The sequence below is a fragment of the Trichosurus vulpecula genome, chromosome 5 (genome assembly GCF_011100635.1).
Source record: "Trichosurus vulpecula isolate mTriVul1 chromosome 5, mTriVul1.pri, whole genome shotgun sequence".
Lineage (NCBI taxonomy): Eukaryota > Metazoa > Chordata > Mammalia > Diprotodontia > Phalangeridae > Trichosurus > Trichosurus vulpecula.
In genome coordinates, this window is record NC_050577.1 from 38268442 (window position 1) to 38279931 (window position 11490).

At 48.6% G+C, this 11490-nt stretch overlaps 1 protein-coding gene across 1 annotated transcript in view; it reads left to right on the forward strand.

Moving 5' to 3' along the window:
- RFTN1 (raftlin, lipid raft linker 1) overlaps nt 1–9979 on the forward strand; it is a 198950-nt gene extending 188971 nt beyond the window's left edge. Inside the window, exon 10 of the mRNA XM_036761805.1 lies at nt 8655–9979. Within this exon, the coding sequence (XP_036617700.1) occupies nt 8655–9050 (396 nt within the window). The 3' untranslated portion in view covers nt 9051–9979. The remainder of the gene's footprint in view (nt 1–8654) is intronic.
- Nucleotides 9980–11490: the final 1511 nt, after the last annotated feature.

Genomic DNA, 11490 nt, shown 5'->3' on the forward strand with positions numbered 1-11490 from the left:
TGGAGTCAGGAGGACCTGAGTTCAAATCCAGTCCCAGACTAGTCGTGTGCCCCTGGGCAAGTCAGTTTCCTGATCTGTAAGATGAGCTGGAGAAGAAAATGGCAAATCACCCCAGTATCTCTGCCAAGAAAACCCCAAGTGGGGTCACGAAGAGTTGGATCCTACTGAAAAGTAACTGAATAAGAAAAGACAAAGGTAGAAAATCAGCCTGGCAGAATCTGACCTACGCGTCAGCTAAGGTCAGTAGTGTACGCAGTGTCCCTGTGGGAAGGAGGGAGGTTTATTCTCCTAAGTCTTGTTTGGGCTCAAGCTTGCAAACCTCCGCAATCTCTTTGTTGGAAGGGAAAAGCATACAGTAGTCACTGCTCTGTGACCGACGGGCTTGGAGCATGCCTGGGACAATCGAGTGATCTCACTTGTCCAGGGTCACACAGTAGGGTCAGAAGCAGGACTTGAACCCAGGTCTTCCTGACTGTTCCAGAGGGTTGGCAGTTCTAGGCCCGGGAGTTTATGCATTCATTTTGGAAGACGACAGCCCCTTCGGTGCAAGATTTCTCAGGAAAGCATCCTATTGTTGACTAAAACAAGTGTTTGGGGATCTCCAACCCTCATTAAGAACAAAAATTGCCATTTAATCCTGTCACCAGACTGTTTGGAAGAGCCAGAAGGGCTTAGGTGGAATTGAACTTGGATAATTTTGGTCTTAATAGGCTTGGAGATTAGCCTAGGGCCCCAAGAGGCTGTCGCAAGTCAGTATGTGTCAAGGGCAGGATTTGAAACTGTGTCTTGTCGACGCAGCAGAGGCTGACTCTCTAGCCAGTGAGGCTCGTACCTTGCTCAGTGGCATGTTAGCGGCCCCAGTGATTGTGAAGAATCCCAAGTGGTTCTCAGTGCTTGGGGTGAAGGTTCCATAATCAGATAACATTCCTACCACCACACCCATATAACAGAAAAGTCAATTTGAGATGTTCTTGAGTCAAGAGGAAGGGGGAAGGACACGTTGTTTACTTAGCCAGATGTGGCCCTGAGGAGATAGCTGGATCTGTCCGCCAAAGGCCCGTGCACTGTTTCTTGGTCTGGGTAGTCTTAGAATGGCCTTTGTTCCCATCTCTTCCCCGGGAGCAGGTGGGCAGGCCCAGCCTGAGAGAGCTGCCTCCTCTTGGCAAGAGGCCGATCTAAGCGTGTCCGTTCACTGTCAGGAAGGCCGAGGAAGGATGGGTTTGGAGGGGGCTGTACGGGTGGCTTTGGTTTTGTCTTTGCTGTAAGAGACCATTGAATAGGTATTTCAGACGACTCCTTCCTGCATCGGTTAGCCTTGGCCCAAGGCTTCCTTAAGGCTTAACTTGGCTTTTCATGTCCAAAGGACATGGTCCTTTGCTTCAGTGAGAGCCGACAGCCTCCACAGCTGCAGTAATAATACTATTATTATCATGTGGTACTTTAAAATTTACAGTGTTTTAGGTGTATTATCTCATTTGAACCTATAGCATCCCTGTAGCTTGTACTCTGTACTACAGGTCTCATAACCTCCATTAAGAATTAAGCAGCTTGCCCAGCATCACACAGTGACCGAGATGGTGTTCAAACTCAGGTTTTCCAGACTCTTCAGTCCAGTGTCCCATCCTACCTTTTATCATGTGCATTAACGATCATTATTTGGGGGTGGGGGGAGCGCCCATAGGTGTCCACAGTGCCAGCAGGGTCCAAGACACAAAAAACATGATGAACTTTAGTTATAACTAAATAATCTCTTATCTAATCAGATCTCTGACTGTCTAATAATCTGGGCTGAAAGTGTCACGGCAGTATACTGTATTTACTACCTTGGGTCTGAAGTGAAAGTTTAAATGGCTTACGTTTCTGTCACACTTTACGGTTTCCAAAGCTTGCTCTTGTCAGCAACAAGCCCCGTGAGGTGTGGGTAGTATGAGCATCACCCTCATTTTACAGGTGACAAGACTGAGGCGTGAGGAGGTTAACGACAGGCCTGTGACCACACAGCTTGTCAGCGCTGGGGAGAATGCACTCAAACCCAGGTCCGGTGCTCCACTCTGCCTCTCGCTCAAGTGGAATTGAATCCAGTTGGGAGAGAAGTGCATTGCCCTGAAACATGCCGGATTCTTGGGTAGCACAATCCTCAGGAGAAACAGGACCTGAGTATTTTCCCTGAAGCCCCAACTCCCTGGGACGTGGGAGATGGCCTCCACCCTGCAGGGTTGTCATTGGAAAAAGGATAGCTTTGGGGTGTCTGGGGCTGGGTGACATGCCCCTCCCAAGCTCAGAAAACACACTGCTCCCAGACTGACGTGGTCCGTGAGGGCCTGGTGAGGGTCCCATCGAAGTCTGTGGTGCTCTGATAGGTGCCGTCCACTTCCCCAGGGTCCATGCACACGTAAACATGGAACAAACAGCGCCGGTCACTTGTTGGCTTCCATTCTCTGCCTGAGTTACGCTGTACCCTCTTCTGGGATGCTCTTTCTGACTCTTCCTTCTCGGTCTCCTCTCTGGACTCTGGTGTTTTAATCGTAAAGGAGATAAAGTGCTCCCTGTCCCGTTCCAGGTTGTCTGCTTACCTTGTGAATGGTGCCGACCTTGCTCATGTACGGCATGACCCGTTGGCGTATAGCCCAGCTCTGTCTGGCCTTGGCAAAGCTTCTTAGCTAGAATGGAGCCTTTCCTTTCAGGGATGTGTCATGAATATTGACAGCCAGAGAAGGAGATGGCTAAGCCAACTTGGAGTCAGAATGGCCGGGTTCGAGATCTGTCTCTGATATAACTGGCTGTGTGTCCCTAGACAAGTCATTTACCCTCTCCCTGCCCAAGGCAACTCTCAGATTGTGAGAGGAGACAGTCTACGTTGCCAGAGGGACTGTTGTCATCAGGGTTTCCGAGGCTGGTGAAATGACACATCTAGTCCAAAATTTAAAAAAAAAATCTACAAGCTAGCGAGATAGGAGCAGGGGTCATCTCCAAGACTCCCCAGACACAGAAGACAGGTCGGACCTTTATGTATTTCTTTTCCAGATGTCAGGGAGAATTTGCCTTTGTGATTGCCTCAGACGTGGCAAAGCGTTCTTCCGTCATAGAGCAGATTTGAATTATACAGATACATCTATGACCTCAGAGGCCACGGAGTCCGGCCTCTGGTTTTACAGAGGAGGAGGCTGAGGCCCAGAGAGGCCACAGGATCCTAGTGGCAGAGCTGGAGGACCTCAGAGACCCCTTATCTTACAGATAGGAAAACTAGACTTAGAAGTAAAGTGACTTAAGGTCAAATAATAAGTTATGGGGGCAGGTTTTGAACTCAGGCCATGGGATTCTAGAGCCAGTGATCTAGGGTTAGAGAGGGAAGAGGGGATGGTTCTCCACCAGGTAGATGATTCAAGCCCTTCGTACTTCAGGCTGGGCTGTCTCTCTTTGGTCCAAAATCTAGTCTGGATTTAAAACAAACCCAAAAAACCCCAAGCCTCTACAATGGCATTTCCTAGGTCAAGCCTGTGGGAAGTCCTCTAAAAAAGAAGGTCTGGCCCGGGGAGGTCAGTTTTTGCTTGTTGGCGTCCTCTGGAGTGTGTTCACATCTTCTTCCTTGAGTCCTTCGAGAAAGAGGTAGCATCTTGTACCCACCTTGCCGAGTTGTGTGAGAACCCAGGCTGCCTTTGTTTACCCAAAGTGTTTATTGCTGTGTTCACAGGAGTCCTTGAAGGCCAGGCCCAGAACAGAAAATGAGAGAGGGGCCAGACTCTGCAGACTCACTAAGCCTCTGATAAGTCCCTCAGATAAATTCCTTCCCGCTAAGCGTGTCTCCTTTGACCCACCTGGACTCTGCCACAGCCCGGCAATGCAGGAAGTGGGGACTGCTCCGATTTTCCTCTTAATCACTGTGCCTTTGAGCTTTTCAGTTAAATAAGCATAGGAGGAAGCAAACGTTTTGTGGCCACACTCAGAGGAAATGACCACGGTGGAAATTTAAAACCCCTCTGTGTACATCGTGGTCGCTGGGGCTATACCATCAAGGTGGCCACGTGGAAAGGAATTCCCGGTTGTGTGAGCCCGCTTCCTGGACAGACCAAGCCCCGGCCAGAGAGAGGGCAGATGTGCCCTGACTCTTAACCCTCTTTGTGCCTGTCTGTTTGCTGTCCTGGCTTAATTCACCCTGGGCCCTCCCTCTTGCCTCTGGAGCCATCCTGCCTTCTAGATCCTTTCCTGGGGAGCCCAATTAGGGCCAGCTGACCTTTGGAAGGAGTCACCACCAAGGCCAGTTCCTAAGGGCAAGTCCCCTTTCCCTACCTGGAGCAGTCTGGGGATTCTGAGTCAAGGCATTGAGGGTTTTCATTTAGAGCAGCCTATCCTCACCCGGGGTCCATGAACTTGTTTTCTAAAAAATATTTTGATAACAATTTCAGTATAATTGGTTTCCTTTATAATCGTGTGTGTTTTATGCATTTAAAAACATCATGCTGAGAAAAGGGTCCAGCGGCTTTACCAGACCACCCGAGGGGTTCTCAGCACAAAAAGAGTTAAGAAGCCCCATCCAGGGAGGATCACAGGCACATATGTAGGTCTAGAGCTAGGAGGAACTTCAGAGACCATCTATTCTAGTCCCAACCCCCCCCCCCCCAATTTTACATATAAGGAAATGAAGGCTCAGGGCTGCACAGCTGGGAAGGGACAGAGACAGTGTTCAGACCCAAGACCCTCAGACACTAAATCCAACCCATTTTTCTCTTTAGGTTTTCATTGTTTGGCTGTTTGTCTTGTCTGACTCTCTGTGACCCCTTTAGGGGTTTTCTGGAGTGGTTTGCCATTTCCTTCTCCAGCTCATTCTACAAATGAGGAAACTGAGGCAAACAGGGTTAAGTGACTTGCCCAGGGTCACACAGCTAGGAAGTACCTCTGGTAGGTAGAAATTCAGTCAATGCTTATCGATTGATTTGTTGAGTCTTAGTTGTGTGACGTTGGGTAAGTCACCTCTGAATCAATCAGCACTGATGAAGCCTCCACTCTGGGCCAGGACCTTGGACGGCTGGGACGTGAAGCCCGGTGATCCAACTCCGAGTCTGGCTTGTGTTCCATAGCACCGTCCAGGGAGGCTGCAGTCATCCTGGGGATACAGAGACAAACAAACAACAGTTCCCCCCTCCCCCTCCCCTGCCAGGGCTTTGCATTTTATTGGGGAATGCTAGCACAGGCTGTTTGGAGGCAGAAGGGGATGGAGAGGTTGCCGGGCCTGTAGGCAGTGGGGCCCCAGGAGCCCACAGAATTGCTGCAGAGAGTCCATCGACTCCCGGGGCCTGCTTCCTCACCGGGAAAATGAGAGATTAGCCTGCATGGCCTCGGAGTGTTTTCTGGCTCTGAATCTACGATCTTGCGACACCCAGTCGTGGACACATTGCAGACATTTTTGTTGTTTCAAAGGGGTCTCTGTGCTCAAGAGTCGGTTAAATCTCTTCCAACCCTCGTTTTTATTGAATGCTGAGAGAAACGACCTGTCCAAAGTCACCCAGCTAGTCAATAGAAGAGCTCTTTTCTCCCCGCTTCCCCTCCTTTTCCCTTGGAAGGAGCAGCTTGTGATAATGATAATAAAAACATTTATGTAGCACCTACTGTATCCCACGTACTTTATAAAACTTCATTTGATTCTTGTGACAACCTGGCAGTGGGGTAGGTGCCATTATCACCCCCATTTTACAGATGAAACTGAGGCAGACGGGTTAAGTGACATGCCCAGGGTCACACAGCTAGTGCGTGTCTGAGGTCAGATTTGAACGTGGGTCTTAACTCCAGGCCGGGTGCTCTGTGCACTATGGTGCCCCTACCTGCCCCTCACCCGTGAAAGGGGTGAAACTGAGCTTCCCTTTGATGGGGTCTGTCAGCCTGTTGGCCCTGACACGGGGATAACCCCAGTGATTTCATGGCCAGCCTGCCCTTACGTTACCGAGGTGCTGAGGTTTGGGGTTCTCCAAATCTCAGCCCTGGTCCCTGACTTCACAGTCCCCAGGACAGGGCTCTGCCTACAACTATTTTTAACATGTCTTTGTTGAATCGGCTGACGCTGGCTTATTTTACACGGGGTATCCGCAGTCTCTGCCCTAATCTGTGGATTACTGCATGAGTCACACACAGTAGAGCCAGGCCGGAAGGGGCCATTGAGATCATCTGAGCCAATCCCCTCTTTTGAAAAAAATTTTTTTTTAATCAGACGTGGGATTCCATTGGTGCAGGTATCTCCTGGTGAGAAAAGCCCTCCTTTGCCAGATGAGGCTCACAAAGGCTTGGTGACTTGTAGTAGTGGAGCTGGGCTGTGGTTTGGGACCTAGGGGCCAGCCCTCCATGTCGCTATGACGTCCGCTGGCTAAGATGATGAGGCGGAAGCGCCATCTGTGGAGGCCACCAGTATATGCACTCCACTGGGCCTTTTCTAAGAGGGGGATAAGTGGGGGTGATGGGGGTGCTGCTTGGGCGGGGGGGGGAGTTCTTATTTCTTCCAGTAGAGAAGGATCAGGCTCCATCACAGCCTATAGCAGTTGGCCCCTGACCCAGGATCTCTCCCTGTTTATAAACCAGCAGACCCAAGTTATATCCTTCAGTGTCTTTCAGAGTATTTCCTTTCCCCGCTATTCCCACAGAGCCGCGTTTTTCTTTTCATTTTTTTGTAGACTCACCAGAGCATGCAGGCTCAGCCCCTTTTTGGTTTTTTTAATTACATTTTTTTTCAGTTAAAATATTTATTTTTTCTCTCTCCTCCCTCTCCCTCACCAGGGGAAAAAAAAAAGCAAAGAAAAACAAAACCCTTGTAACAAATACGCATCGTTGAGCAAAACAAATTCCCACGTTAGCTGTGTCCAAAAATGTGTGTCCCATTCTGCGTGTTGCATTTCTCTATCATCACCACTTCTCTGGAACCATTGGGGATCGTTGTACCCCAGGCCCCTTTAATTATCATTACATTGGAGGAATTGATGTGTTCTGATGTATTGGTGCAGGGGGAGGTAGATACGTATGTATACACACATACATGTTATAAAAAGATTATAGGTGTGTGTTCAGGAATATGTGTGCACATGTGTATACATACGTGTGTATAACATACAGGAGATAGATATAAGCAAGATCAGGGGTGTGTGTGTATGTACACACGTGTGTATATACACATGTATGAGGAGGCAGGGGACTCCAGTCATGGGGGACAGCCAGAGAAAATGCCTGGAGATGGAGTTTATTAATTTTATTATTTGTTCCCAAACAGGATCAGGAATGAATGAATACATGGATGTGCGTTTTTAGGTATACGTATACGCACATGCATATATGTGACTGGAATGCCCTTTGTCCTCATCTCCACCAGTTACTGGCTTCCTTTAAGGTCCCAATTAAAATTCCATCTTTTCCAGGAAGACTTTCCCAACCCCTCTCCATTCTGGTGGCTTCCCTTGGTTAACTTTCTCCTCTCTATCCTATAAACAGCTAGCTTTGCACATGGCTATAAGCTGCTGGAGGGGAGGAGCTGCCTTCTGCCTCTCTTTGTGTCCCCAGCAGGCACTTGTTACTTAGTAGGTCCTTAATAAATGTTTGTGGATCGATTCCTTGTTTTTCTTCCCCGCATTGGTGGTGTAAATGACCAGGCTGAGCTCAGAGCTTCAGCCTCCTCCTTGGGGGGCAGTGGACAGAGGCAGTCTGTTTTTCATCCTCCCCTGGAATGGCTTTGGTTAGGTGCTGCTGGCTGTGAACAAGAGCCTCCTCCCACTCCTGGTGCAGGGTCAGCTCAGCATGGGGTCTCCCATCTCAGAGGCAGGCGTCCCCTCCGAGTCCTCGTCACCTCTCAGCATGTTACTGTGTCTTACCAGACCCAGCCTTGAACTTTGCTTCTCCCCAGACAGACCTGCATGGGTCGGCCGCGGTGGGGAAGGCTGTTGACTTGCTGGATAAGTTAAACAGTCCCTGGGGCCCACCTCACGCTGGCCTGAGCTGATAGAGGGCTCAGTTTTCTTGCTCTCAGCCAGGGTGGAATGTCTGCCAGGATTTTGTGGGTTATTACCTCAATTCTGAAATATGCCCCGTGAAGAAAGTATAGCCCCCAAAGCACCAGAGGAGGAATGCACCCCACCACCCTCCCCTCGTGGCTTTGTGGGGTGCCCATTTCAGAAATAAAATCCAGAAAGCCACATCCCTATTAAAAAAGATCAACGCAAGACATTTAGCAAAGACTTAGGATGGGGATTTTTGTGGTATAATGGTCAGAGCCAGGAGGCCTCAATTTATAGGATGGTACAATGAAAACAGCCATTTCTTCTAGTGTCAGAGGACCTGGGTTCTCAACTCGACTGGGCCACTCAGCACCTTTGTGACTTTGGGCCGGTCATTTAACTTCTGCCTCAGTACCCTGATCTGTAAAATGAGAGAATTGGACTAGAGAGGCCTCTGAGACTTCCTTTAGTCTCTATCTGTGATTTTATGAGATCTTTAAAACTCCCAGTAAACATGAGTTAGTGGTGTTCAGGCCTCCGGCAAATAGATTCTCCTTTAATAAAATTAGTTTGAGTTACGCCAATACGGTAACCAGAAACAGACCTCGGTTTGAGTGTGCTGGCCTGTGCAATGTTGGGGGAATCTATATGGAGGCTTCTTAACTCGCTTCTCTTCCCCTTCATTTCTAGTTTCAATGGCGCTTCTCCCGTGAGGACATGCACACCCGGCAGATGAGAAAATCGAAGTCTAAACTAAGTGCCCGAGAAAAACAGAAAACGGAAGAAAACGAGAAAAATCAGGAAGACCTGTTTTCCAAAGCTGGAGATGTGGGGAATTGCCTGCCTGCTTTAAATCAGGTGGATGGGCTCACAAGTGAGGAGGGGGAGGGGGCTCCTGAGGAGCTTGATGGGGCTCTTCAGGGGGCAAAAGGTGAAGAAGAGGCGAATCCTAGCTTGGAGTTGAACGGGACTACTGACCACAGCGTCCCCTGTGAGGCAGTGGTCACCTGCAATGGAGAGGATGACCAGGAGGAAGGGTCCGCAGCGGCCGCTGGAGCAGAGCCTCCCGTGGCAGAAGAAATCTGACTCAAAACCATTTTCTGCGAATTGAGAAGAGTTTGGCTGACAGCCATCCTCGGGAGGACTTAGGCTCAGACCGCCATTTGACTTGGCAGTATGTGTTCCCTGTCCACACCGACATGGTCTCTTCTTCAAAAGCGAACTCCACACTCCCTCACTCTACCACATTTCATTTCTGCACATATGTTTGAAAGGTCTTAAAGTGTAAGGGCAGTTTCTCCTGGTGTCTCAGAACCCAGGCCCCTAGCCCAAAAGCCCCTCACTTGCTTTCTTTCCCTGGGGTTTAAACAAACTAATGCAAATTTCCTCTTTTGGGGAGCTTGGGGAAAGTTCAGGTGGACCTTCCTGGGCCAGAACCAAGTTTCAGCCAGCCCGTAAAGAATTCCAAACCCCCATGGCTCTCTGCCACTACTGCCTAGTGCTTTCCCAGGGTCAGCAATACCCAGGGGTCCATGTTTCCCCACCCTTTGAAGTCCCTAGATACTCACTACTAGGCAAGGATTGGTACCAACTTCCCTATGGAGATCCTGAGAGTATTCCCATAGACAATCATCTGGGGATGAAAAGCTAATTCTGTTTGCTCACCTGTTGTTGGAGAAGTTCATTTAAGTGCTCTCTGTTTGTGTCAGTTCCCCCCCCCCCAAATAAAAGAGTTTTTGTACCCAGTATGTCCAGTGCACACATTTGCTTTGCCATCATTCTGGGGCAACCACATTTGGTTGGGCACCCTTGCTTCATACAGTTGTAATCAGTGTATCATTGACGGAGTTGGTGCGCTCTGTGATGCTGTGTCTATGAAGTATGCGTGTTGTCTAGAAAGCTTTGTTCAGACTGGTAAACATTAGGAAGAACACTCAAACTGTATTTACCAAAACAATGACCGGCCCTTTCTCTTTCCTGCTTGTTACTTAAAGCAATAAATCACCTTGAGTTTAGCGTGCTGTTGAGTATTGGTTATTTATCATGCCACAAAGGAAGCCTCCCTCCCTCTCCCCACCTCACAGGTCTCCCTTTCCATGGGCTATAGGTCCTTCCACAAGGCTCTTAATACCCCCAGCTATGAGAGGAGGTGAGAAAAGAAAATGGGCCCATGGGGAAAGCAGCCCTTGGCCGGTCTGACTAGCAGAGAAGTGACTGGAATGTTTGCCCCATCTCACACAAGCCTAGGCACTGCTGACTTGCATCACTCGTCGGTTGGCTTCGGAGGCATTCGTGGAGCAAAGACCAAAAAGGGAAGACAAAGGAGATACCAGGTAAGAGGCAGAGGTGGCGGGCAACCAGTCTGGGAGAGCTACCAATTCTTAAAGGGCAGCCACTCTGTGCATTATTGAGGTCAGGCTTTTTCCTGTTTGCAAGTTTATTAAAATGTACATATTTGTAATATATGTTTTATAGAGCAGGCTCAGCTCCCTTAAATATGTTGCATGTTGCTAGTGGATTGTTTTTTTTCCATTTGAATTGTGAGCTCTGCCTCCTTTCATTCAGGGGAGCTCAGGAAGAGGTTTCGGGCCTCTCATGAAAAAGAGAAGGTTTGGGAAAGCTGTTTGGACTCCATGACATTTTCCCAGAAGGATGTTGTTGTGTCTAGTATCTGTACAGTATCTTGGCTCAATAAAACATTAACTCTTGGTGCACACCTTCTATGTCCTGGCTCTCTTTATAAACAGTCACGGTTCCCAAACCACAGCTACTCTGGACGGGGGCTCAGAAAAGGCTGACGTTTCTGTTCTCGGCCTATTCTGAATAATGGTACCCTGGGTCAGTTGCCTTAAATCTTTCCGTTTCATGCACAATAATGAGCCTAACGTTTTTCAGTAATTAAATAACATTTACTTTGGTGTTCCACCTGCCATTTAGAAAACAACGACACACCAGAACAGTAACTAATTTAAATTAGGTAGAGGGCTTGGGAATTTATCTCAGTTGCCAAATCATTCCTGAATGAGGCTTCCCCCCACACTCACTTTGTCCCCATCCTCAGGCCAGTCGCCACCAACTCAGCGCAGTGTGGCCTGGTCATCAGTCAACAAACATTTGTTCAGCACCTACTACGTGCCAGGCAGTATGCCAAGCATAGTGGAGAAAGAACCCCAGTTTTGAGTCAGAAGGAATTGGATTCAAACCCTCACTGATCACTCACTGTCTCTGTGACTTTGGACAACCCAATTGACCCAACAAACACATATTAAAATGCCTACTACATGCCAGGCACTGTGGTTAGCCCTAGAGATAAATAGATACATGATTGATATTGAGGGGAAAATTTAGATAGATAGATGAGAGATGGGTGAATAGGTCGATGCATGGATAGGTGGATGGGAGGATGGATGAGTGGATGGATGGATGGATGATGGGTGGGTGGATGGATGATGGATGGGTGGATCAATGAATGGGTGGATGGAGAGATGGGTAGATAGGATATAGGATGAATGCAGTGAGCATTTAA